Source organism: Anas acuta, chromosome 8, assembly GCF_963932015.1.
Source record: "Anas acuta chromosome 8, bAnaAcu1.1, whole genome shotgun sequence".
Classification (NCBI taxonomy): Eukaryota; Metazoa; Chordata; class Aves; order Anseriformes; family Anatidae; genus Anas; species Anas acuta.
Window position 1 is genome coordinate 22,275,236 of NC_088986.1, and position 27,231 is coordinate 22,302,466.

Genomic DNA, 27,231 nt, shown 5'->3' on the forward strand with positions numbered 1-27,231 from the left:
TATTCAACTTCTTCAGATTATCAATTAATAAAACTCGTCTATACGATGATCTTGAAAACAATAGAAATTCACATGCTTCCCTAGATATATGACAGCAATATTATACAAACAGTGATTCACAGCATGATTGCTGCTGCTAAGAACATACACATTTGATGTGGCTCAAGTCAAATTTTGCATTAAATTCTACAAAAAAAATCTGTTACAGAAGTAACACATAAGACCGAGCAAAATTCAGCATCAAATCCCATAGCTGTACTGCTCTGTGAATGTAACAGGAATACGAAAGGGTTCGTGTTTGGCTAAGTAAACAAGCTATTGACATAAGAGACAGCTGTGAAGGAGTAAGGCTGGACCACCTTTATTTAGATCAGTAATCATGCTCTGATTACTCTGATTAGCTAAGGTAGATCTGTTCACATTTCTAAAGACCTGTCACACTTTTTAAATTCATGGATATACAGTACTCAGTCCTTCATTAACATCCTAACAAGGGCAAACACATCCCTGGTGAATATTCATCAATGCTGCTGACACACAATGGTAACAGATACCAATGGGGTAGCAATCCCCGTGCTGAATACTAACACGTGCTGCCTTACCTGCGTTGTAGTAGAGGTCAGGTCTCTCCAGAATGTCCCCTTCGTGGATGTAGGGCTCAATACGATCGTCCCCATACAGATACTGCTCGCTGTCATCCATCTGCCGACTCTCCACCATCTCCAGCCACTGAGAGTTGTGCCATCGAAATTTCTCACTCTGGATTTTTTTAGCCCATTCCTCATCGTATTCCTGTTTAACAAAATCACACAAGATTTTAGAATGAAGTATAGAGAAAGACCTGTTTGGTTTAACAATAATTTAACATCAGCAAAAGATCCAAGTCTCAGTGCTCAGTGACCTAAATCCTCTATTAAGCCTACAGAATACTTTCAGCAAAAAATGGTAATGATTTTGCAAACTCTATGCATTATTCTGTTTTTGTACACGTGACACCAGTACAATATTCCCTATATGGTTTTTAGCTTTACACTATTCAGAAAAACCTCCTGCTCTGAGCAAAGGACTTCCATCACCATGGTCTCCTCATTTGGAGGATCAAGAAGAGCCAATTACTGCCAATTTTAGTAATTAAAGACTTCAGTAATTAAATACCAACACTAACCAAATACACCGTATGATCTCCTGAAACAAGCATTCGCTGTGACAATTAGTTACTAGAAAACACAACAAAAAAAGGCTGTGATAAAACGAGTAAGTCTTTATTTTATTTGAAGAGCTCCAGTAAAACAGGATTTAATTTCCAACTTCTTGTCAAATTTCGTAATAGGTTACTATTCCTACTATTGAACACCCACAAAAACAACACACAGCATTCATTAAGAGGTTATGGGAACCACAGACAAAGCTAAAGCTGGAGAAGAACTTCTCCAGAGTGCTGAGGGAAACAGGATATAAGTACAGGCCACTGCGGAAACAAAAGGCAGGCATGAAATTTCAGCCTGGATTACAGCCCGACTGCACTCTAATAACATGATATTGAGTATAAAGGCGTACCAGAAGGAAATGACATAGCCAATGGTCACCGTGCAATCAGCTGTTTCGAAGGGAAGGCTCCTCTAAGCAGACCCGACTATATGGGCTGTTGATTACTACTGAGCAATCACAGACCTCATAATCCTCAGATTTTCAATGTGACTGGAAAAGTAGGGCACAGCTAACTGTAGGAACTCATGAACATATGAAAATTGCAGATGTTATCAATTTGGGAAGATCGACAAATAATATACAATGGCTATTACCTTTTTAATCAAAGGACTGTGACCAAGAGACACATTCATAACCAAAAAGTAGTTCCTACTTGTGGGAAGAAATACCCCTATGAAGCAAGTCCCGCTGTATCTACTTCACTGTCTTCTAAGCTAACTAGGAAGGAAACAAAACTGAAAATCATATGTTAACCATCTTGAGAGTTAAGAAATGATCTAGACAGAGTTTCCTTGGAGATCTAGCTGGAGAAGTTTAAGGTTTTTAAAATCCACTTTACTTAAGCCTAGAAGGGGAGAAAGAGTGTTCACACAATTAGCGACAATGTCTTGGCTGCAGAAGTGGTAATTTCTTAAACTGCTCCAGCTAGACATGCAAAAGCTCATCTGTCTACAACTCGAGGTCAAAAACCAGCAGCGAAGACAGAGTAAGTTGGCTAAGCAGCTCAGGTTAAACCTCCAGATCCCCCATGGGCTCAACTTGAGCTTTGAACTTAATAGTGAAGCTACCTTGTCTTTACTGCTGTTAACCTGACGTAGGTAACGCCTCCTATCCTTTGCCTTTTCCATCCTTCTGACTGTTTGATAACGCAAAAACCAGCTGGTTCAGTCATTCTGGCAGAGGATTTGCTGGCATTGCCAATGAGTCTATCTGGAGCCTTAAAGATTTCATGGGGAATCACGTTGCATCGCACAACCACAAACCATTATTGTATAGCAGCGGGTTTTTAAGCTATGTTTCACTTGGAGGAATGGCAAGGTTGTTTCTCTTGGCTTAAAGCAGAATGTGAACTCCTTTTTGATGGGACATCCACGCAAGCACCTGCGATTGTGGGGCTCTGATCAGTCTGGGGCATTATTGTGAATTTCTCAGATTCCATCCCTGACCAGCAGCAATTACGAGACACTTCTAACTCCCTTCTGCACCATTCTGGCACACAAAGCAGTTCTGTTCGACACCTAGTGTCTCGCATGGCTTCTGTGCACAGAGCAAGCATCATCTGCAGGATCTGTAAAGGTTCCCAGTCCCTGCTGGCCTCCAGCAAAATTCCAAGTTCCTGTCAACCATACAATAATGCAGCACCCTTAGGGAGGAAGACAGACAAACCAACCCTACACCTTATACTGTTAGGAAAAAGAACTCCGAGAATAAAAGAACTTCCCTAAATTGAAATCAAAGTCCCCTTGGAGAGGTAAGCTCATTGTTGAAATTTGTAAAATAACCCATAAAAAAATGAAAGGGCAGGAGTTTCAAGGATGATATCTGACTAGCATCTTGGAAACATCTACTTTGCTGCGTCTGCCAGAGCTAAAGTGTGGGCTATCAACCCTCTGCAGTCGTGAATTGCTCACAGGCTTTAAAGAAACACCTTGTAACTGCCAGAGATCAGACTGGAGCCTTAAGAAAACTATTCCCAGAAATCATGATTGCAAGCAGTGAGAGAAATAAACAAACTTAACAAACAGCAAATTAGACAGATCTGTGGGAAAGCTGAATTCCTTTCACATTACCTTGTTTACTTTTAAAAGTTCCCAAAAGAAGAAAAAGCCAGTAGCTAAATCCCTCATTCATATTTATCATAAGTGCACTTGGAAAACATGTCAACCTTCCCGAAGTCACAGCCCCAAATGAATCCCACTTGCCCAACATCACCGTCTGAACTGGCTGGACATTTGCCACAAACAGACACGAACTTACCAGCCTTCAATCCTTCACAAATTAGTTAACATTTCTCAGACCCTGACTATTTTTGCTTGTTTGTTCTTTAGACAGCAACGAGAGCAGAGTATTCCTATGTATTTGATGTTTTCCATCTTATATTAAGAGGCTCCAAAATCTCAGGTATTTCACCTCAATTATTTATTTATGTTTTTGGAAGACAGAATAAGCAACTGACTGGCAAATTACTAGTTACGAGACTGAACATAGTTTCACACTACCTATAAATCAGAAATTATCAAACTGTTTGCCTATTTTATTAAGTTTTTAGCTTGCATTTCACTATGAATGAGCAATAAAGACAAAGATGTGATCACACCAGACTCAGATCAATGATCAGTTATGTCAAGAGTTTCATTCTGGCAGCAATCCTAGGGAAGGATGATTTGCAGTAATCTAGAACAATTTACATAAACTCAGCACAGAAAAGATCATTTAAGTACTGTGAGATCAAGGGTATGTCTGTAGATTTTCCATAGAAATGTGCAAAAACACCACTGGGTAAGTGATTAATGGAATAACATCAGAATGGAAGAAAAGCTGTAAATGCAGGATTACAGCCAAAAGGCACAAAGAAACCAAATTACAGAAATGTAGGGCAAAATGCTTCCCTAAAACACAGTGAGTTTTCCAATAATCCTATATTCAGCTATAAAAAGCTTTATTTTTTTTTTAAATATGAAGTTCACCTTCTTTAAACTAAGGAATTTCTGCAAAAATGAAACCAGAAAACTAAACATTGCAGAGACACAAACACAGGTTTGTGCCCTCCAGCATTTTTAAACGTTAGCCCACTGGAAAAGCAGTGGATGGAATGTGCCTACTCCCCACTCCACAACCACCCCCCTCCTCAAATACAGCACGGCCAGTAACATAAAAGGAGGAATCCTGAACGTTGATTTTATTCTCTTTGGAGCTCCCTGACATCACCGTTTTTAACATTCGGTTTCCATAAATCCTAAAGTGTCATAGAAGATGTATGGTTCGACTCTGCGAGGAATGTGCCATCCTTTTTGAAGTTCTACTTCCAACTTTGTTTACTACTGAACCATTGAAATATTATGAAGCGTTAACTGGCCTATTATCAGAGCGTGTCTGTTCCCTATCAGGGGTCCCCTTTGTCACTGGCTTCCGTCACACCTTGTATCTGATTAACACACTATAGGATAACATAGAGCTACACAGATCTGCTTTGTGTTCTCTCACAGCTGATGAAAAACAGATTTTCCTTTTCACTTTAATGTGGTTGCCCTTTAATTGGGTCTGTAATAGGGTTCATTTGATGCGATTCCTCATACTAAACTAAAACTGCTATACAGTAAGTTGAATGTTCATTACGTTTAAGGCCATAGCTGGTAAAGTGATATGTTATATTCTTCATTATTTAACCATCCCTAAAATACACAGTTTACATGAAAGGTTAAATTAAACATTTTTTAGTTAAAGAAAGATTTATCTTGTCTAGCTAACCCAAAGTTAGGCATGTAATTTGAACTATGTGCCTCTATAAACCACGGATAGAAACAGATGTTATGGATCACCTTCTGCAGGTGTCTATGACACCTACCTTGGGGTAAGTAGCACCAGAGGACAATTCATTCACAGGTCAAAAAAAAATCCTTCTGCCACTTAGACCCACAAAACTCAGTCACTTCTCTGCAATCAGGCTCATCACTAAATATATTCTGATGGGAAGCTAATAGAAACCTAGGATATGAAATTAATGGCAAGGTAGAAAAAAGAACGAGCATTCATGCCTCCTAAATTTAGGTGCCTGCATAAAAAGCACACTTTCCACAGGGTTCCTACATTGTCAATAATTAAAAGAGGTTTTTCCTTAGAGAAATTTAAGGTATCTCATTGGCCAGTTGTTATGGAAGTGATGAAGATCACTGGCTTGGCTCACCTTCCTAGATTTTCTATTCCACTGAGCAAGCACCAATGCTAGAAGGTAAACCTTAGGATAGGTTCATGTGAAGACAAAGAATCAGAGCCCACCTGCCCTACCCAATGCCCCTCATAGTGTGGCTGTTCTTTTAACCCAGGTAGAGCCTTCCCTGCTGGATGCACACTCTTTGCCACCAAAAGGTACTGGCACCAAAGTGGACTGATTTCCTATTTCACAACGCAGGAGTTGACCAGTGAAAACTCATTTCAACAGTTCAGTCTGCAGCCTCACACCCTAACTGTTTTCTGCCCACTTCTCTGCATTCAGGATTATTAGAAGGTAACAGGGGAACAAGACACACCACGGACGTGGGGAGTCTTAACAAACAAAGGTAGAACCTCTTTTCCTGCAGTATAACACTCTTCATGGGTGGAGGACATCAAGTGGAGTCAAAGGTTATCTATTTTCAGAGCACACTGACCTAAAGCCCACACCAGATCACTGTGGTCTGCTCTTCCTTGATTTTGAGAGCTGGTCAACATCTTGCACAGCTGGCCCCAAATCCTTCAGAGCACTGAGGGTTCACAGCACATTCCTAATTCTTAGGTGAACTTCCAGCATTCCCAACAAGGAGGATTTGCGTTGGGCACTTGGCTAATACAGAAAGATGCAAGCCATTCATCAACACAGCCTTCCGTATGAAAAAGGTTATTTGGCTTTCGTTACAAATACCTGGGGAAAACAATAAGGGCTAGAAAAGACACCTTAAGCATGAGGTCCTTCCTAAATCACGTAGACCGTGCTGTAGCTATCATTTTTGTTTCTGCAAAAAGCACAATGATCCACTACAGATCATATGGGAAACAAGATGGTGCCCTGGACCTGGATTCAAAGCTCTTAAAAAAAAAAAAAACAATACACAATGAACAGGAAAATGGGGGAAAATTGCGGAGTGGAAAGCATCGTTAGACCAAAGTCTAGAAGATCTGGCTATGGTTAATTAAATATGCTTTGAAAAAATGAGAAAAAAGCATTTAACAGCAGTGAGGGAGAGCTAGAAACACAGGATGAGAAAGATCAGATATTAATAATTCCCTTAGCTCATGGTAATGCTGTCTGAAGCGAACAGAATAAAACCTTCTTAAGCTGACATTTCTTTCACAAGCATCAAGAGCAGATGGTCAGGCTACTGAATCAAAGGAAAAGGGAACTTCATTTGCCTGAGAACCCTACACCAAGTGTGGATTCCAGGCTTTCAGCTGAGCCATGGGACCTGTCCAGTTTTAGGTGTACAAATAAATACCCTGAACGAGCTGCTTGGTGTTAAGACTGAGCATACGACACAGAACTGAAGCTCTCCTAAATTATCAACGCAGACAACAGCAGTATCTTGCATCTACCAGTGCAAAGCCAAGACTCCCCAGAACACACTATGCTAAAGCAACACATCTGTTTCAGTTCATCAATGGCAGAGTCCAGCCAAGCTATATTAAACAAATCATCACCAGTGTAACATTTCCATAATTTCTGTGACAATTACTTTACTACAGAAAGCATATCTCCCCTAAGGCTTATAAGGCATCTGATTTTCTTCAGTGTTATTTCAATCACACTATATAGAGCTTATTGATGAGTGAAAGAAGCATTTGTCTTACCCGAGAAGAAATTACTTTAAAATCTCTCTTCTCCATCATTTGCTTTCTGATTTCCATCATCAGAGGAGCTAACTCTGTCAGCATGTACGGAACAACAAGACTGCAAACTTCAATTTTTATTGTTGTGGATTTAGCACTGATAAGAAATTTCAACGATCCTAGAGATGTCTGTTCAGACACCTCAGAAGGCACTGGCAACATAAAACTGCCACACAATCAAGCGCCTGTGTTTAGAGGCTGCTTTACCCTACCGCCTGAGCTAAATGGTAGAACACCTATCAAAATCCTCAGGTTTTGATAATTTACTGTTTCATATATTCTCCAATCACCATCTGGGATATGTTGCCTTCATTGCCTGTGATTTTATTTTTTTTTTGTACTGGAAGATGGTGTAAAACCAGCCTGTAACATACCAAGAGAGAACCACAACTTGACTGTTTTCTGCCTTCCAGAGAAGAGGGTGTGTTGTACTTTCTGTTCACCACACAGGCATGGTGTTAATTATGGTTTATGCAACTTCTAATCCAACAGCTAGATGATAAAGCTGCAAAGACCTTCACAGAAAAGTACCTCTAACATGCCAAAGAACATAATTCTGTGTGGCACTGCTCCAATATAGTTTACCACTGTATGAAATACTCCCAGTATGTGCCTGATGGCATCTCCTCTACTCCCAATATCAGCAGTACCAAATCATTTCACAGAATCACAGAATTTCTAGGTTGGAAGAGACCTCAAGATCATCGAGTCCAACCTCTGACCTAACGCTAAAAGTCCCTACTAAACCATATCCCTAAGCTCTACATCTAAACGTCTTTTAAAGACTTCCAGGGATGGTGACTCCAGTTTGGAGTCCCTCACATGGTTTCCTCACCTTATTCTTTTCTCAAGGCCCTGGAAGCCCTGTCCAGTGCTTTTCACAAGTTCAAAGATCTCCTCTCCATCTACTGTCACAGCACTTTTTTTACTTTTTTTTTTTTTTTTTTTTTTAAACATGCAGCAGAAAGATTACCCCTTCTCAGGAAGGAAGGACAAAGAAGCCAAGTAGATTTTACTCAGAAGTTAATGTTGAATGTGAAGCATTGTACTTACTCTTCTGGATTCTGTAAAATAAACGTCGCTCAATAACACTACTAACACAATAGGATCTAGTAACATAACTACTAACATGATAGACTCTACTAACTCCTAGCATAATGGGATAACTCTACTAACTAGAATCTACTGAAAAATTAAGTGCCAGATTGCAAAGTTTCCCTTTATGAACTTAACAGCCCCTCAGACACCTAGAAACTGCACTGGCTCCAAGGGAAAATAAGACGTGTTGGAAACACTTGCCAGTGTCCAGCCTCACCCAGTGGATAAAGACTTTCTATTTCAACTGGAGATGTCTCTGGAAGTGATTGATCTTGATAAGTTGAACATAAAACCCATCAGAAATAAGTATTAAGTGCAAATTCATCTTAGTTGAAATCGTGATCTTAATGAACTCCAGTGGCAGCTCTGCCAGTCACTAGTGGGTCATGATTGTTTTTCCATACCTTTGTGAAGCAAAGCAGAGATGGATAACAAGAATTCCACCACAGAAAATGTCATTTTGCTTTTTGCTTTAGAAGAATATTAAAATAAGAGATATTACTAATGAACAGAAAAATACAAAAGATTATAGTACCATGCAGACCAGAATTTATCTCTTATATAAAACCTTTCAGAGAACAAGCTGCAGTATGCGTGATCCCATTGAAGAAGAAACTAGGTGGCCGATAGCAAAAGCATTACAGTAGTCAAATATTTTATTATTATTCTTGACTCACGGTTAAACTCTTTGTCTATAAGATTTAATTTAATGAGGGCTACTCTATATCCAAATGATGTACAGTCCACATAGTCCTAAAACAATTCTAAAAGATGCATTATTTTTGTCAATAAGTCAACCAATTAAACAGGCTACGAGGAATTTTAGCAGTGAAACACAACTTTTACATGGAATCTGCATCAGAACATTTTTACTTTAGTGGAAAACACCACAGGAAATATTAAAGCTTCTAGAGTCAAGGATCCCTAGAAGTAGACTATATGTGGTATAAAAGCTAATAAAGCAACAGTGCTTCAAAATTCAATATTCCTTTTTCCCTCAAGGTAAGTTCAGTACAAAACAACTGTCCTGAAAATTTATTCTGATCAATGGATAGTTAGACAAACTAAGTCACATAGCTAAAAGGAGATCTATCCAATAGTTGAAGACAGTATTAAAAACTTCAATGTTATACTGCCTGCTCCCCCAGCAGAAAAGCCAGCTTTAGGATCACACCCCACATTTTCTTTTTGAAAAAAAAAAAAAAAAAAAAAAAAAAAGAAAATACTGGCACCGATCACTGTAGAAAAACTGAATAAAAGCTGCTGGGTAACAAGAGCCATTTGTTTGGAAATCCAAGACAATGAAAGGTTGGCATACTTCTGCACTGTGATTAATTTTAATTTTCTTTAAGTAAAAAAGCATTCTTTAGAAGTGTTTGTAGTGAATAGTTAACTGTAAGTGTACTTCATACACTTAAGCATGATTTTTCATAATTATTTTTTCATATAGTTAAGTATGACTTTCCAAAGTATACATGCACTTCTTAGAAGTTTGGTACACAGCTTGGAATGATGATTGTTATTGACCTGTGAAAATTCATCTTTTTCCTATGTGATTAGGAAGCTGCACATGAAAAGTATTTTTACTTTGCAAGTGCAAAGTATTGGTATACAGTTATTATTTCAAAATTATGTTGTGTAAAGAGGTTCTTGAAGGGCAGATGAGAAAAATCAGACCTACCGCTATAATATCCAGCGTGTTGTCACAAACTTTGCGTATCTCAGCATTTTTATCATGCATCAGGTCTATAAGATATGCCGGAGCTTCTGGAAAGAAACTGTTAAGGATAAAGGCTACATCTTTTGCACAGCCTTCCTCCAACTGCAAATTTCATAACAAACTGTAGCGAGAAATTTTCTATCACATTTGAAGTTCAGCAGCCTTCCCACCACCAGTTTTTTGTTTGTTGTTGTTGGTGGTGTTTTCTTTTTAATCACATTTTAAGATACCCAAATATCCTTCAAAAGTTGTGAAGAAAAATTACTTGTCCCTTATAAAGTAAATATATTCTGATCTGCTAGGGGAAATCCATGCACCTGTGCCTTTTTGACTAAAATATGTTAGTCCATTTCCATGGAATAGTTTAATCTTTTGAGAATGTTACTTTCGTAATCCTTAGGGTGTTCCCCTCTCTCAAAAAACATTCCAGTGTACTTGTCTCAAAAAAAAAAAAAAAAGTCAGGTGCAAATGATAAAATTATTACCAGACTTGTTCAAACCGAATGAGAAAAGTGTTACTTGAATGCTGGTGCTTTACTATTACAGATATAAACAACATTTTCTAGTAGTAATGACTGAATAGGAGTTACAAGTACCATATCAAAAGTTGAACAGATCCACAACATGAGGAAACCAAAGAACAGATTTAGTCACAACAATCAAGTGAAAAAAGGAGAAAGAGGAAAGCCAGGAACAGAAATCAAAGTCTAGGTACAGGAAGAAGCGAGGAAGACTTACGCTAAGCATAAAATTTGAAGAACGGTACAGTTCTTCTTATTATTTATGGTATCCAGAGTGATGCAAGAAAGAATGCTACTTAAGTACTTTAATGTACTTCAAACTATGCAATATATACATATAAGAGTGCAGAGAAAGAAGTTTATCTATGTTTTAAGTTACTTTTTCTATGGACTATGATTGGCAAAACAATTCACAGCATAATTAAGGTTGGATAGGAAGTGAAGGATCCAGTCCAGTTGTACCTCTGCCCTATTTCAAAGCAAACCAAATTTTAATCTGTACTATCCATCCTGCAGTCCTTCCACATGCCCAGGCTGTTTGGATTTTTCCTTCAGCTGAAATAAACCATTTACCAAGACCTCTGAGACAAGAGGTTTATGGGCCAAACATCAGTAAGTTAGCTGCTGTGATTCTAGATGTGTGGCCATTAAAAAGATACGTGTTTCCTTGATAATGACATCTCTGGTGGCCTGGTGGAAGACCATCTGATAAAAGACATAGATGATCTGGCAGACAAACTCATCATCTTCCTGCTGAGCTGTAAAGGGAAAAAAAAAAAAAAACCACAATTTAAGATCTCACAACTAGAAGTTCTTGATGCTTAGAGAAAGCCCAGCTCCTACATGTCAGCTAGATAGTTCAGCGGTATGCATGAGACTTCATCATTTGACAGTACAAACTGCGTGCCTCTTTCCCTGTTCCAGTCAAATAGAAAGGTTACAGATTGCAGCTAGAGCTGTGGAGGTATTAAAAAAACAAATCCAAAACCTCTGGGTAAACATCTCTTTAACAATAATGGAGCAATTGCGCCTCCTTTTATATACAAAACACTTAGCCCTGTCTTGCAAGAGAAAATGAATGGAGCATTTGGTTACAGCACAGCTACGGCAGCGAAACATCTGTGAAGGACAAGACAAAATACCATTTAGAAGCTCAATGAGCGCAGGAATGATTCCAGACTTGGCCAGTAGAGCAGCACAAGAATCATCCATAGAAACCGTTCCAATCATTATCACCACTTCCAAAACGAGGTCATCCTCTGCAGAACCTGGAAGACAAAAGGCAGAAAGCGTTACCTCTTCGAAGCCCTTAGTCTTCTGGCAGTTGTATTTTGTTTCTATATATAATGCTGTTTTTCAGTGTTATGCTTCCCCAAACAACCACAAGTTGGAGGTGAATATGCTCTACTCTGAAAGAGCACTCTGTAAGTACTCTCTGAGAGACTACTTCGAAAGACTAATCAACCTTTGTACAGACCTGGTTTCAGTTTATCCTTGAGGTATGGAACGAGTTTGTACTCTTTCAGCACAAGTTCCCAATCCAGATCTGGTAAGGTCAAATTTGCAAGTGTTCCCAGGCATTCAATCACAAATTCTTCCTCTTCATCATTCGATATTTGAGCTGCTAAGTCACCAACATAATCCTAATGAAAACACAGCAGACAGATAACATATTACAGGCAAACTACCCGGGGTTCTGAAGGACCCACCATTTGGTCAAATCAAAACTAGTTCTCTAAAGAAAGCTAAAGGAGACTCTTCTCTTGAAACAAGGGCTAATAAAGCAGATTCACTTTCAGTTGAAAAACACAATCCAAGCACGTCAGCATTCTTCCTCTCAGTCCTTTCACTTTCAGGAGATGTGAATCATTTGTTCAGGTGTTCCAAAAGAAGTTACTACTGCACATAATAACAAAGTTTGAGAAAACTATTAGAAAATAAAGGAATTAAGAATGTGAACGCCATGCTTTCTTAGTGACAACAACAATGCCATCTTCCCCAAAGAAATGGGGGAAGTCATTTTAAAGAAATGACTACAATGTAGTCATTTTAAAGAAATGACTACAAGGTTTTCAAACAGAGAAGAGTCATAAATTTCACTTATTAATTCTATACAGCTTTAAGACAATTTGATATTGAGTTCTTATTTTAACAGTACACTTAATTTCCACAATAACAATGATGCCCCCCCCCCTTTTTTTTTTGAAAAGGCAGCTTTACATGATTAACTGAATAATAAGAACTCAAAATTGTTAGAATATCCACTCATACAGACCACTTGGCCCAGTGAAAAGCCCCTTATTTTGCCTTCTAACTCTAAAAGCAATTATTTAGAACAACCATTAAATGTTACGACATGTACCCCAGCAGTTGTGCTTTCTGTTCCTTTTGGAACAGGGTTTTATTGGATGGAGCTTAGGATGTGTTTTCCCCATAGTAAGAAAACCAAATCCTGATCTATCAACTGAGATACCCTCCTAAAACAAAACATAAATACGAATCAGCCCATAACAGACAAGAAAAAACAAACTGGGCATCTGCAAAGCCATAATACAGCAGCTCTCCAAAGCCAGACTTTTCCAGTAGGAAGAATCAGAAATCATGTTAGGGAACAGGTAATACTTACAATAAACAGGTTTTTAGTTGGCCCATCATGTTGTGAAATATTCCTGATCATCTTCATTAACAATGGGTCCTTAAATTTCAAAGCCCGTTTCATTAGCATTTTCAACCCATTTCCTGAAAAGAAAAACACTTAGAAAGTCTTCAAAATAAAAATGAGAAATGTACTGGCCTATCAAAACAGAAGAGCAAAAACCCAAAAGTTTAAATAGAAAAAAGTCAAGAATCTACACAAGAACTACTGCTTCTTCCAAGTTTAAGAAAAGAAGGAACTACTCTGTATAAATTCTATAGTCTCTGTAAAACAACTACATGTACTGGTGGCACACTACTAAAAAAATTAGATGAATGCTTCAGATATTTCCAGTTATTTATTAAGATCAAGGTTCTAGATCTGAACCATTGTCCTATTGTCAGTGGAGATGAAGCACAACCATTTGTACTAGCTCAGAGACTTCTCTCTCCACCCTAGAATAAATGCATAATTGTGGTTTTACAAGATCATTTACCAGTCACATCGAGCTGTGTGTGAGAATGCACATACAGACATGCAGATCTGCAGTACATGATTGCAGGCAAGTTGCACTGTTATAGTTATGTTTCCAGAAGATCACCTTGCCCATCTAGTAACTGCTACAACTTGATTTTTTTTTCCTTTAGTATCAAATTGGATCTCCCCCTTCTACAGAGCTACACAGAGAAATCTGAAATTGGATTACTCGCCTCAAAATCCACTGATTCCATTTTCCCTTTTAAAGTCTAATAAATTATTTACAGTAGTCCACAGTTAAAATTTTGAGCACAAATTAAAATGAGAGCTACTAAATAATAATGTGCCACTTAAAGCTGCTAGGATGAAAATAATGAAACTTAATGAGCAAGACAGAGAGCTACTGAACAAAATGCAGACATCTATCTATGCCATATAAAATACCAGAATGTCAGAGAAGCTCAATTAAAAAAATAATGAAAAGATGGTAGTGGCAGATTAAACACCAATTAGCTGGAGGTGGATTTTGGGCATCAGGATGAATGAAACCTTGATCTCTTCATACATCCATGTTTTCCTAGAGTAGTATCATAAGTATATTTTATAGAACTTCATGCATATATGAGAGACTTGGGCATACGTCACTACTTGGTTTCACTCCTGCCACCAAGACCAATTCTGGGGAGGATATAGTCATTTGTTTGCAATCTTACCCAAAACAGTTTTATTTTTTAGAAAATATATGTAAGTTTATAAACAGCTATGTATTTGTTTTATACATATATATACACACACAAAAAAAACCACTAAAATCTGAATATGTTTACCTTCACAGATAAGTTGCACATTTCTTTTGTTAGCAGCAAGATTAATACAGAAAGAAATAAGTTCCAGGTCAACTCGCTCATCAGGACACTCAAAGAGCATCTTCATTAACTGCCAAGAAACACAAGCACATTTAAGCCATTAATCTTTCCAAAGCTTTAGAAGAACAGTATTATGATGTCAAGTCCAGTATTTATTTTTAAATATTCAGCATTTCTACAGGCACAGTGAAGTTATAAAAGTCAAGGGCACAAGACGTATGGTTCCATTATTTGGGAATAACAATGCACATACAGAGTGCCAAAAATGGCAGTCACTCATCACCTTAAAATAACTTGGGTTAGTTACATTTTATTGCTGCCACTGAGGGTTTTTTGTCTTTTTTTTTTTTTTCACTTTTAGTGTTATTTAAACTTGCGAATGGATAAATTTGTTTTCAAAGGTTAGATAAATTTAATACAGAAGCAAGTTAGTTCCATATAAATTCAGAATAATACCTAGTTGTTTAATAAAATTATGACTCTAAACAGATATTTAATTGCAGAATAATTCTACTTCTATTTTGCTTTCAGATTACTCTGTTTATAGGGAAAACGTGTTGCATCTGTAACAACATGCTGTACCTCTGCACCTTTAATTCCTATAGCAGAACATGGCCATGTATCGAAGATTTCTCAGCAGTAATCCTGTGGGTTTTTTTTGGTAACAGGAAGAAACGACCTAGGTTAACATAAATAGACAATTGCCTATAATACTGTTCTGACTGCGAATTCCCAGATGATTCCTCAGCAAATAACCTATAGATTGTCATCGGTTTATACACCTGGAGCCTGTACTGTCCATTACATCTCGGGCTATCTAGAATTGTTTTGTTCAATAGGAACGTTTTGTGAAATGGCATATTGAATATATGAACATGACTCTACATCCGTTTCATTCCTTTGTTTCCAACCGCAGAGCAGGCAAGTTGCACTGCTTCCCTACTGAGGGGCTGTAGGATATCACCCTGCTTGCTCCTAAAACCTGCTCAGTTCATAAGACACGTCAAGTTTACAAGGCACTGCAGTGTGATGACAAGACTGAGATTACTAGAAGTAGAAACAACTGAACCTAAAGATAAGTGAGACAAAATAAAATACATTTAGCTCAGCTTTTCTCAAATAGGGGTGCAGGAAGAAAAATGCAACTAATCATTATGTATTTGTGTGCTTGCCCCCTGGTGGCAAGACGGTTTGTAATGCATTAAGCACTAGAGAAAGTGGATAAACAACCTATTTAGGGAAAAAATTAAAAACAGGAACAATAGGATTGCAGGAATTTCACTCTGAAGTATTTTTGTGCAGCAATTCAGTATGTTTACATATCACGAGATAGCAAGCTGTCAATTCCAAACAGAGCCCAAATAAAGCCATACGTTTTTAGGTTACAACAGTTTTTAATCTTTTTTTCCCTGAGACTTTCACATACTGATTTAAAAGCCATCACTGATTTCTTCCTCCCTTTCTTAAGAAGGTAGAATCAGATTTCCTTATGCTGTTTTAAGAACTTATAAAACCTGTAGTTTATTAAATCCGTAAGCCTGACAATCACGTAAGACCGAATTAACCAGAGAAGAAAGTTGCCACTTAACAAGTAGAACATGAGCATTCAAAAATCACCCCCTGCAACTCTTCTGTTACAAAACCTTTAAAAATAGATTTTTAAAGCCCTTCAAACAATTTGAAGGGAAACATTCTCATTACTTACACAATGCAAAATCTGTGGAAATTAGATGTTTAACAAGGGATTACACTGTTAATTACTGAGCTACTTCTCTATAAAAAGGAAAAATATATCCAGTTTCAATTAAAGCTGTTCAAATTTTAAAATAATAGTTTCGTACGAGCTCCATGTTTCCCATTATGTCTTCATTTAATTTGATTGCTTCTTGTGCCACTTCAAAAGGAAGAGTAATTGCTGCCAAATAGGAAATATTAAAATTAAATTTGTTCTGCTTTTACTATGTCCATTGTCATCTTTTACTGATTTAACAGGAAGGCAGTAAAAAGACTGCAGCATGTGCAATGAAGAGGCAGTAGTGTTCAATCAGACAAGTCCCATATTGAGTATCAGATACCACAGACCAGGACTGAAATCACTGTGTCTAGACTCTCTGGCACCTGCCTTCACTTATTTACCAGTGACCAGAGGCCAACCCCCACAGCTCTCTGCTCACATACACCTCTGTCCAACCCCCTCCCCGAGCCCAGCTCAAACATCTTTGAATGATTATGCCAGAACTGCATGCCTCAGGAATCTCTTCTGACCGGCTACTCCCTAACTCTGCTGTTTGAAGTGATGCTCTGGTTTCTGAACTTCAGCAGATAATGGCGGACAGGAGCAAAGGGTGCTGTCAAGAGAGGACGTTTACCAGCATTAAGCTGAAAAGAAGCTTATAGATCAAAGAGGGGCCAAACAGGACAACCGTGGTGGAAAACATGTGGGTAGCTGCAGAGAACCTTGCACACTGCTCTGCGGTAAAATATTAAATATCACCATGACATCACTGCCTAACCATGCCCTTTGATTGGCCAGGTTATTACCAATAAATGCTTTTATAAGCATCTGGATGGCATTTGCACCTATTTAAACAAAACACGCATTGCTGAGGTCTAAACAAGAATGAACTGTTAATACTCACTTTTAACTGTTACTAGAATAGCACCCACTAACTCCTTCAAGCCACAAGGATGTTTACCTGGGACAGCATGCGAAAGCCCTCCTCAAGCACCTCACATGTTCAAAAGACAACAGGGGATGGATTTTCTACAACAGCTAGAAATCCGTTATCGAGCATTTGCCAGTTTAGATGTACACCTTTCCTCAAGAAGACAAAGCCACTGAAGGGTATGCACTATTATTAAAGAGAGAATTCAGTTTTCTGGGATAGAATCAGATAGTAGGGAGTCCTTGAAAAAGGTCATTTTCTTCTCTTGATGCAATATCTACTTCCATGTTTTTTGCTGCCTCTGTTTTCCTTAACAATTGTCCTAACTTTTAAATAAAATCTCCAGTTGTCCAGCTTGTCCTTTTTGAACAGCCTGCAGATATCATCTGTGTATTACATCAGCCACTAAAGAATCAATAGCCATAGGTATTTTTCAAATTTTGCAGTTTTATCCAAAGTCCAATTAAGGCAGTGGAATTGTTTCCTGTTCCAGCAGGCTCTGGATAAAGCCCTACAAACACTACTTTGAGCAGCCACTGCCCATCAGAACAATGATATTTACTAAAGCTCACTGTATGATTTCACTGAAGATCCACATCTCCTTATGTTTGACACTGGGGATCTAAGATGCAAGCCAAGATTCCCTAAAAGCAAATCATAAGTGAGCCCTGAAACACAGTGAATTTGTTTGGCAGGTGACCATTGAGAACAAAGCAGGTCCCTTGTATCATGCAAATGTCTTAGCAAAGTTACTTCTGTGACAGAAAAAGTAGCCAGTAGGATGTTTGCAAGAACATTTGGTAACATACGCTAATTATTCCCACCAGTTCTCCCTTCTCTTTTCTCCAAAACCCTCCTGTATTTGGAAAAACATCACAATTTTTGTCATGAAATAATGACCAGAAACATTCTAAATTTTTTCCATGGCAACTTCCCATTCTAGATGCATTTGATGTTAAAAACATGTTTGGCAGGGAAGAAAATACAATGGTGCAATTCTGAAAGAGCTACCAGAGAGCTTTCTACATTTATGCAACGCAGGCTTTCTCAACGCCAAGCCTCATCAGGACCCAGAGAGATTGGTTAGAGAGTATTCACTGTTTGTTAAAAAACATGCTACAGCCCAAAATCAAGGAAGTACACATAAAATACCTCCCTAAAAGCATGAAACAGTGTCTGCGCATGGGTCAGAGACTATGGCTGGAGATAAAAAGTTATGAAAAAGTGTAGTCTGAAAGATTAGTGAAGAGCCCTCATGTCTCCAACTGTTGTACACGCCTGCAGTTGGAAAAGGAATTGTCATGCAGCAATGCAACACTGCTTGGCTGGTTTCCAGTTCATATCCTGTAACACAGGAGACACTGAAATTTTGATACCCAATGGGATCAGAAAAGAATAGCTTCTAAAACAGCAAAGGAAATACTTTCCATGAGGTTCCCTAAGGATCTACTACGCACAAGTTTTCATCTCTTTCAAGTATTCCCAATCTTCCAAAGAAATTTATCGGGTCCCCTGTATTTTTCACCAATTCGATGTATCTCGAGGCTCAGCAGTACTGATAAAAATATCTGTCACCCGACCTTTTTCTGGGGACCATCAAAACACAGCAAGAACAGTCAGACTGCCTAAAGAGTAGGTGGCTCACTACTGACTCAGCAGCATCATGCCTGTTCCCATTCTCACCTGTGGGTGTCAGTGCGAGCTCTGCAATAAGTGGGGAAAAGATGTGCACGCAGCAAGATGCATCTTGACACCTCCAAGTCCTACAAGGAGCGGCTGAGGGAGCTGGGTTTGTTCAGCCTGAAGAAGAGGAGGCTCAGGGGCACCCTTATCGCTCTTTATAAGTACGTTAAAGGAGGCTGTAGCGAGGAGGGGGTTGGTCTGTTCTCCCACGTGCCTGGTGACAGGACAAGGGGGAATGGGCTGAAGTTGCACTAGGGGTGTTTTAGGTTGGATGTTAGGAAGAACTTCTTTACTGAGAGGGTTGTGAGGCATTGGAATGGGCTGCCCAGGGAAGTGGTGGAGTCACCATCCCTGGAGGTCTTTAAAAGACACTTAGATGTTGAACTTAGCGATATGGTTTAGCGGAGGACTTGTTAGTGTTAGGTCAGAGGTTGGACTCGATGATCTTGAGGTCTCTTCCAACCTAGAAATTCTGTGATTCTGTCATTGGGACCTCATCAGACATAAAGCACATACCTGTGGGATACAGTCTGTGTAGGCAAACATCGATTTGAAGCGATCGTCCATGCTTATGTGATACAGAATGCACATGGCTACTTGTTTGTAGTTTTCATTTGCTAGAAGGAAAAAAAAAAAAAACAACAAACAAACATTAACAAGATTTGCACTTTAAGTACTATAAACATTTAAGGGGAGGAATGAAAAGCACAAAAATCCTAATTAAGGAAGGGAAAATTTAAAACAGAAATGCAACATTTATTAAAGGGTCTTGTCTGGAATATCCAAGTGAACAATGTCTTTGTGCAAAGAGGGAACAAAGGCAATGCCAACTACTCCCTCTTTTCCCAGCACCTCAAAACATTTCCTTAGTACCACTTTGCAAGGAATCTATTTTCTGAAAGGAACATTTATTAATGATGGACCATCCAGAGAAAGCCTTCATCACATCCCAGCTAGGAAATTAAATACCAAATGTAATGCTGGTTTAGCTGTGGATATTCCTGTTGAAACGATAAGCTTGTCTCAAAGTGAAATACCAAAGAACGCATCAATGTCACAGAGATAAATAAGAACTACTGCTCTAAAAAGTGTCGTAGAAGGAAACCAGTGCCTTTCACGTAAATCACACGCTGATTGTTTTATTATCCTAAACCGTGGGTGCCTTGTGTTTCATACATTTCAAAGAAAATAGTGTATTTTATTTGCACGTTAATGCTTAACAAAGATTCTAAAGGAAAAAAAAATTGAAGCAACTTAAATGAGCAGGCTATGAAGTATTTAATGGGAAGACTATAAAAACAGCTTAGACAAACGCATAAATGCTTGCTAAGAAAAACATAGATATGCCTGGTCCTGACTCTCTGCTGAAATTTGGACTGAGCACTGTCTTGAGCTCTCCTCTAGCCCCGCATTAGAAGGATACTGGCTATATATGGGATAACACATACAACTGGATGTTTATATTAGTTAGGCCAGTATGTAATAAGGTCACCAACTCAGAATTAATTCACAGGTCTCATACAGCTCAGAAATATCTTACCTCCCACTTGTACTTCAGTTGGACCAATTCTCATGCTTTGGCAAAGAATCAAGACCTCAAAGAGCAACCAACCCAAGCCAGTTAAATCTTTCATCTGCATACATCATTGGGAACTGGAATTTCCTTTAAGCAGCAAGGATAGGTTGTCTTTATCCTGAGAATGCACATTTTGTGTCTCTTTTTAAAATTGAATTACCAGAAAAACCCATGAAACCCTTCTGGCAGTTGCTATACAACAGTGAAGTATTCTTTCCTGAAGTATTCTTTTCCTAAAAAACATAGCTGACCTTTTGGATCTAACTGGCAGATCACCTAACGAGGGGAGGGTGAGAGGTAACAAAAAAAAAAAACAACAAAACACAACTTTTATCTCAACCTACCAGAAATTTATCAGCTAGGTAAAGGATAATGACGAACTTTGAAAGCTGATCAGGCTATTATTAAAATAAAAGCAAAGACTATGCTAAAGCATATAAATTCTGTTTTAAGCAAACAAAATGAAGTGTTCCCTGTCTTTTGTGCTTCTCTGGTGACTGGTCATCTTACCTACCTATCAACTTGTAGTGACATCGGGATCCAACAAGAGCATGGGGGAAAAACGCTTTACTATGCATGCAGCTAAAGGCTTCTCCTAAGCAAATATAAAAATTTAAAGGGTAAATTATGCCCTCAAATTTCATGGGGCTAGGGAAAAGCTGTTTACACTGCTCTTAACACTTCTTTCCATGCCTCCATTGAAGACCCAAACATCAAGACTCAAAATTAAGACTCAAATTACAATTACACTTTGCCAGGTAATGCAGGAAACACTACGTGAAGTAAAAGGTAAACCAGAATAAGGGAGGAAAGTTGGCTCCCCAGGAACATGGAAAACAGACTAGAGGCAAGTTGGGCCAGATCTTCAGTGGGTACGAACTGGCAGGCAGCCAACGAGAAGGGTGCTACTTTATACTTGCTTAACCTCTACCCTTCGTGTTCCCCCCCCAGCCTTATTCTTGCAAATGTTATTTGTGCTAAGATAAAGCATCGGTTAAGGTAAATCCTTACATTCTGTAGCAACCATAGTTTATTTCCTGGTATTTGTTAATATTACGAGCTTATCTGAAAATAAGACAGCCACAGTAGCAGTCAAAGCACCACATCCAACCTTTCCTTGAACACCCCCAGGGGCGGTGACGCCACCTCCTCTCTGGGCAACCTGTCCCAATGCCTGACCGCTCTTCCTGAGAAGTAATGTCTCCTCATTGTTTTACTTGTTGAAGAGCAGCACTCCTTGTTCAAATTCTTTAACTCTTGAAGAGTAGGGGCATGACGTTTCCATTTTTCCACTCCCCAGTGACAGCACCCCACTACCAGGACTTCTCTGCTGTGATGGACGGAGGCTTGGCAACTCCAGCAGCCAGTGCCCTCAGCACCCTGGGATTCTGCTCATCAGGTCCCGTAGACCTGTACCTCTTTGGATTCAGCAGCTGGTCTCGAACCTGCTCTTCGCTTACACTGGGTGGGACTCTGCTCCCCCAGCCTCCATCTATGGGGTCAGGGAAATGAAAGATGGGGGAAGCCCTTCTACCTGTGCACACAGAGGCAAAGAAGTTGCTGAGTACCTCAGCCTTCTCCACGTCTGTCATTACCAATTACTCCGATATAGAAACTCACTCCCAATGTAAGAACTTAGCCAGCTATAATCACTCACACACTACTGTTTTCACCCCTCGGTTTATTTTTACAAATGTTAAAGGCGCATGGTGGTTCTTGAGGACTCCTCCTGTCACCCCAGCGCAGCAGCCCGAAGGGAGCTGGGGCCTCTCTTGGGCTCTTCCTCGAGGCTCTGCGCACAAGGGCTGCCACCTCTCGCACAAGGGCTGCCGGATGGGAAAGAAGCACTCACACAACCCCTGACAACTGGCAAAGGTGTTTATTGCCACATAGCTCCAGGCTAATGCCTGGAGTGGAGCCTGGGCGATGCGGAATACGGAGCTGGCCGAGCCCTTCTGCACAGCTGCCGGTGTTCCTTCAGGACGCTTTTCAGAGAGCTGCCGGCGGAGTCCCATGTTTGTTGTGGCTGAGGTGGGTCCACTTCCATGGGTTCCTCTTCATCTCGTGCACCCACCTCCATGGGCTCCGCGGGTTGGAGGACGAGCCAGTCCCTGGCAGGGACTGCCCACACAGGCTGCCGTCCGTTGGGCATGTTTTCTGGCCACGGTGCCGCACCAGGACGCCTCCCAGTTCCGGGCCTCGGGTCCGTTCCGTTCTCCGCCTGATTGTCATTCACGGAGTTCCTGCTGTTTCCTTTCGCTTGGCCACGACTGGGTCCCGCATCATGTTCTGACCGCTGGGCACGGCTCCACTTCCCGTGGCCCTCCAACCCACGCTCTCCGTCATCACTGGACCTCCAGCTAGGCCCAGGCCTGCTGCTGCTGTCCCTCCGAGGGGCCGGCCTGCTCCACGCATCGCTTTGGCTCCAATGATGTTGATCATAATAGCCTCTGGGCCGGGCACCAGACACCTCCTGGGCACTGATGGTTCTTGTGCTGGAGGTGCTGGCCCTCGACCCACGGCGCATCCATGCAGAGCCAGACATCCTCCTCAGTGGTCCTAGAACAATTTCTTGTCCTCGCACTGAGAAGGGCTGCTGCTCGCCTCGCTCTTGCTTTGCTCCTAACTCTGGCCTTCCTTCAGCCGCTGGCTTTCGGAAGACCAAATCGCTGAGCAAGTGGCGGGCCAGGGGCAGGGGGGCCCCTTTTATAGGGCCCGGGGCAAGGGCGGGCCCGCTGGTGGCCACTGTGACCTCGGCAAAGCTCTGTGATGGAGCGGCCCGTGCGAGGCCGAAGGCTGCCTTGGGAGAGGCCCAGAAGATGCCCTTATGTGGAGCAAGGACGAGGGTTGGGGGGGCTGAGGGCCCCCTTTTTTGGGGCTGGCTTCCCCCAGGCCGTTTGGCTTGCCAGAGAGAAAGGCTGCCCCATGCAACCCTGCCTCCACCCGTTTTCTCTCCAGATCTCCAAGGGTCAGAGTCTCTCGCTAACAAAAAGAAAACCCACCAACAAAACCAAACCAGACCAATTCACGAGGCTAAAGCAGTCAAAACTGAACACTGTGACTGTTCATACCTTGCAAAAGTTTCTACTGCTCATTTCGTAAAATTCTGCAACACGCACGTGGTGTGGGGGGGAATAGAAATCACCTTCAGAGTCTGAAAGTTTGTGCCTGACCAGGGAAAAGCCAAGGACGTGTTTAATCAACAGGCTCCAGCACTCTCTTCTTAGAAGAGAAAAAGACACAACTTAAACTTGATAAAACTCCTTACAAATAACAAGTGAGGAATAAAGGTAGGACATCAGCATTCCTCTAAAGGGAGAAGGAACATGAAATGGAGTTAGGATTAGACAGGTCCTTTACACACACACACGCACCGTGTATTGTAGAGTACAGCGTGAGTGCACGTCCAGTGATTTCCCCACCTGCACTCCCAGTTGGATTACTGGTGTCTTATCTCTGTGCCCTGCAGTACACCCTCTTATAAACCATATGCTTGATTCAGCGGGGGGGGCGTTAGGAGCTTCAGCTGAGAGCAGGGTCCTCTGGTGGGAGTCATTAGATGTTCCTCGACCTCTCAGTAACACAACAGCATTGAAATAACAGGACTATAGAACTAAACTTAAAAGAAAACAGTGGAAGCACTTCAGTGGAAAATAACAAAAACAACAAAAGAAACCTCCCACTTCTATCAGTTCTCACGTAAAACTGTGGCTACTCACGAGCCAAAGAATAAAACACTTCAGGAAAATCAAGAAGTGCTTGTTCTTTAGCACAGTCACAATGATTTAATGCAAATTGTTAACATCATGCTCAATAAGAAGGCATAGAGCCTATTGGAAAGTTGATTGGAAACTGTGCATAACTACTTTGTCTAAAATTAGGAAGAGAACAGATTCAACAGCTACAATGCTATGAACACTAAGCATCATCTTGCAGGCTAAAGATGGTGTAAAAAGGTAGGAAGTGACAGACTGAAGAAATCCACCAATAAGCCAAATGCCATCCTGTGACACTGGGGCTTCATTCCCAAAAATACCAACTGCCAGCTACTGACTATGACTTGAACATGTTGGTACCAAAATCACCTTTTGGTTTTGTTTTACACTCATCTGAATGATGAATAAAGCCACAGGTAAGTCCTTGCTCAGAAACATGGCTGCAAAAATTTCAAACCCTGCCCATTACCTGGCCAAAGAACAACTTTCCGAAGCAAAAAAGGTATCGCGTCTATGCTATTTGTGACCACGGCAGAAGGCCACACATGAAAAAGCAGACACTGCAAGAAAGGCTTCCTTATGGGTTGGTACAGTAGGCATCAATTATTCCCCTAACCAGAAAAAGCAAGAAAAAGAGAAGAAAAAAGGTCTTTGCCAAATGTGTTCATAAAAATCACCAAAGTTTTGGTGGGGTGCCAGAAAGTTGTGGCCTACAAGCGCTAGTAGTTTTGAGCATCAAGCATTTTATGACTGAAGGTGGAATAGCCAAATGGCCTAAAGCAGTAAGGGCAGCCCTGGAAAATAATGGCCTAGTCATTATGGATTCTTCTGGTATTTATGGCAATAAAACATGAATCATAATGAACTCATTGGATATTAAATGTGGGGGTCACAAGTACTTTGATAGGATTTCCAAAAGAATTTACCATTAATTAACCAAATAATTATTTGAAAGTGTTACTGAATTATCCTTAGTTCTTATACAGCCATTCCAGAGAAATTGGTCATTCCCAGCTGAGTGCAGTTAATGCCTTAACAAACCGGTCATTAACTGCAGTTACTGATTTTGTGGGAATTATTGTGTTATAAAATACACTCAACAGTTTATAGAAACAATACTTAGATTTTTTTTGCAGCTGTAGTTCAGCTGGAGCAGCTGGGATGGAAAAATATCAGGTCCCTCGGGCTGTTTTCACAACTAGTTTTCTGCAAATTAGAGAGGGAAATAAATACACGATGGGTTCTGAGTTCAAAATGGCTTCAGATTTTTAGCCTTTGAACATTAATAAGAAGCCATGTGCCAGTTCTGCGGACCAGCGCCTGAATCCTAGGTTTCATTCTTACTGAGGTTAAAGATCGAATGGTACCAGTAGCAGAAGCTAAAGAAAAAAATGATTTCTTGATAACAAGATCTGGTCCTAACATTATAGTTGAGTTTGTGAGCTTGAAATGAAGAGATCCTCCGTTCGCTCCGCAATAACAAAAGAGAAACCCTAAAGCTGTAAAACTGAAATGCCAATTTGAGTTTCAGCAGCAGCATTCAGCTTTCAAATGCTAAAGTAACAATGAGAATATAAATTATGGATTAAATTATCCAAATGTAAGAGTATCAGTAATTCAAGTAGCCATCATTTCTAATGGAATTGTCAATGTCTCAACTTCAGATATGAAATATGCCTTATCCAACTCACGTGCAAAACATTAACTATACCAAATCAAAACCAGAACCCAAAAGAATTATCTCTTAAAATGGCAAAGTGAATCTTGGTTTCAGCTTCAAATTCTGATACTCTTAAGTCAAAGCTGTTACAAAAGTAAGCAAATAATACATGTAGGCGGATGGAAATGTAGCAAACTGAACATCTTATCCACACACTGTCTCACACTGCTGTCAAAACTTTATTTACATGGAAGTGCCGAGTTCATTCATTCATATGTATCATAATTAATAGGAATCTTGGGGGGAAGTGATAAAAATGTAACTCAATTTTTCTGTCCGGTACAGTGCCTTGCAGACTACTCTGAAACAGTTGTGCTAAGTTGCTCCACGTGTGGTTTAAACACACAATGGTTTGATTTACATATGTAAATATAAATCATATTGGATATATCAGTTTGTTTTATCAAGAGAACCTGAAAGAAACTGCAAGTCTGCTCATATTCAAAAAGACTAGGCTATATAAATAATGCTATGATATTAATTACCAACTAATAACCCTTCTTGTACCACCTTTGTGTTTGAAACTGGTATCCTACCATAAGCCTACCTTAAAGTCCAGATTTCTGTGTCCTCCCTTCCCCCATCGCTCCCCAAAGAGCTAAGCACATGCCACATCTGAAATATGGATACACTTATTTTTTCTAGGAAACAAAGAAGGAACTATAACAGTAATTTCTAAGCCAATGAACTAATAAACGACTAATTTTGGTTGACTTATTTAATGTTACAGCTACAGACAAAAATGAAGCTGCACATCTGGAGAACTAGACTCAATTTATTTGAACTCTACACAGAACAGCCAGACTGAAAAATACACAGTAAGCTCCTCACCCACATCACTGCTGCTTAGATAAGGAGAAAAAAAAAGAGCCACTGAGTAGTGCACTACATGCTGCTAAATTTAGATATATCCTTTATTGAAACTGACCTTGCTTGAGGTTTAAATAGGGTATCAGAAAGAACATCTTTATGGAAACATGGGCTAGGCTTTGGAACAGGCTGCCCAAGGAAGCAGTAGTCCTCATTCCTGGGGGTATTTAAGAAATGTGTGGATGTGGTGCTTACGGGCATGGTTTAGCAGTGGACTTGGTAGTGCAAGGTAGACGGCTGGCCTTGATGAACTTAAGGGTCTTCTCCAACCTAAACGATTTTGATTCGAAGAGTAGAAGTGCCCTATCCTTAAACCATGCCCCTAAGAACCACGTCCAACCTTTCCTTGAACACCCCCAGGGGCAGTGACACCACCTCCTCCCTGGGCAACCTGTCCCAATGCCTGACCGCTCTTCTGAGAAGTAATGTCTCCTCATTGCTTTACCTGTTGAAGAGCAGTGCTCTTTGCTCAATTCTTTAATTCTTGAGGAGTAGGAGTACGACGTTTCCATTTTTCCACTCCCCAGTGACAGCACCCCACTACCAGGACTTCTCTGCTGTGATGGACGGAGGCTTGGCAACTCCAGCAGCCAGTTCCCTCAGGACCCTGGGATT

General features: G+C 40.2%; 1 protein-coding gene across 1 annotated transcript in view; it reads right to left on the minus strand.

Annotated features, from left to right (window-relative positions):
• Positions 1–27,231, minus strand: part of KIFAP3 (kinesin associated protein 3) — a 78,472-nt gene that overhangs the window by 21,087 nt on the left and 30,154 nt on the right. Inside the window, exons 11-18 of the mRNA XM_068691145.1 lie at positions 19,251–19,351; positions 14,347–14,455; positions 13,034–13,146; positions 11,885–12,050; positions 11,550–11,675; positions 11,067–11,165; positions 9,848–9,933; positions 603–792 (exon numbers count right to left, since the gene is read on the minus strand). Coding sequence (XP_068547246.1) covers positions 603–792; positions 9,848–9,933; positions 11,067–11,165; positions 11,550–11,675; positions 11,885–12,050; positions 13,034–13,146; positions 14,347–14,455; positions 19,251–19,351 — 990 coding nt within the window. The remainder of the gene's footprint in view (positions 1–602; positions 793–9,847; positions 9,934–11,066; positions 11,166–11,549; positions 11,676–11,884; positions 12,051–13,033; positions 13,147–14,346; positions 14,456–19,250; positions 19,352–27,231) is intronic.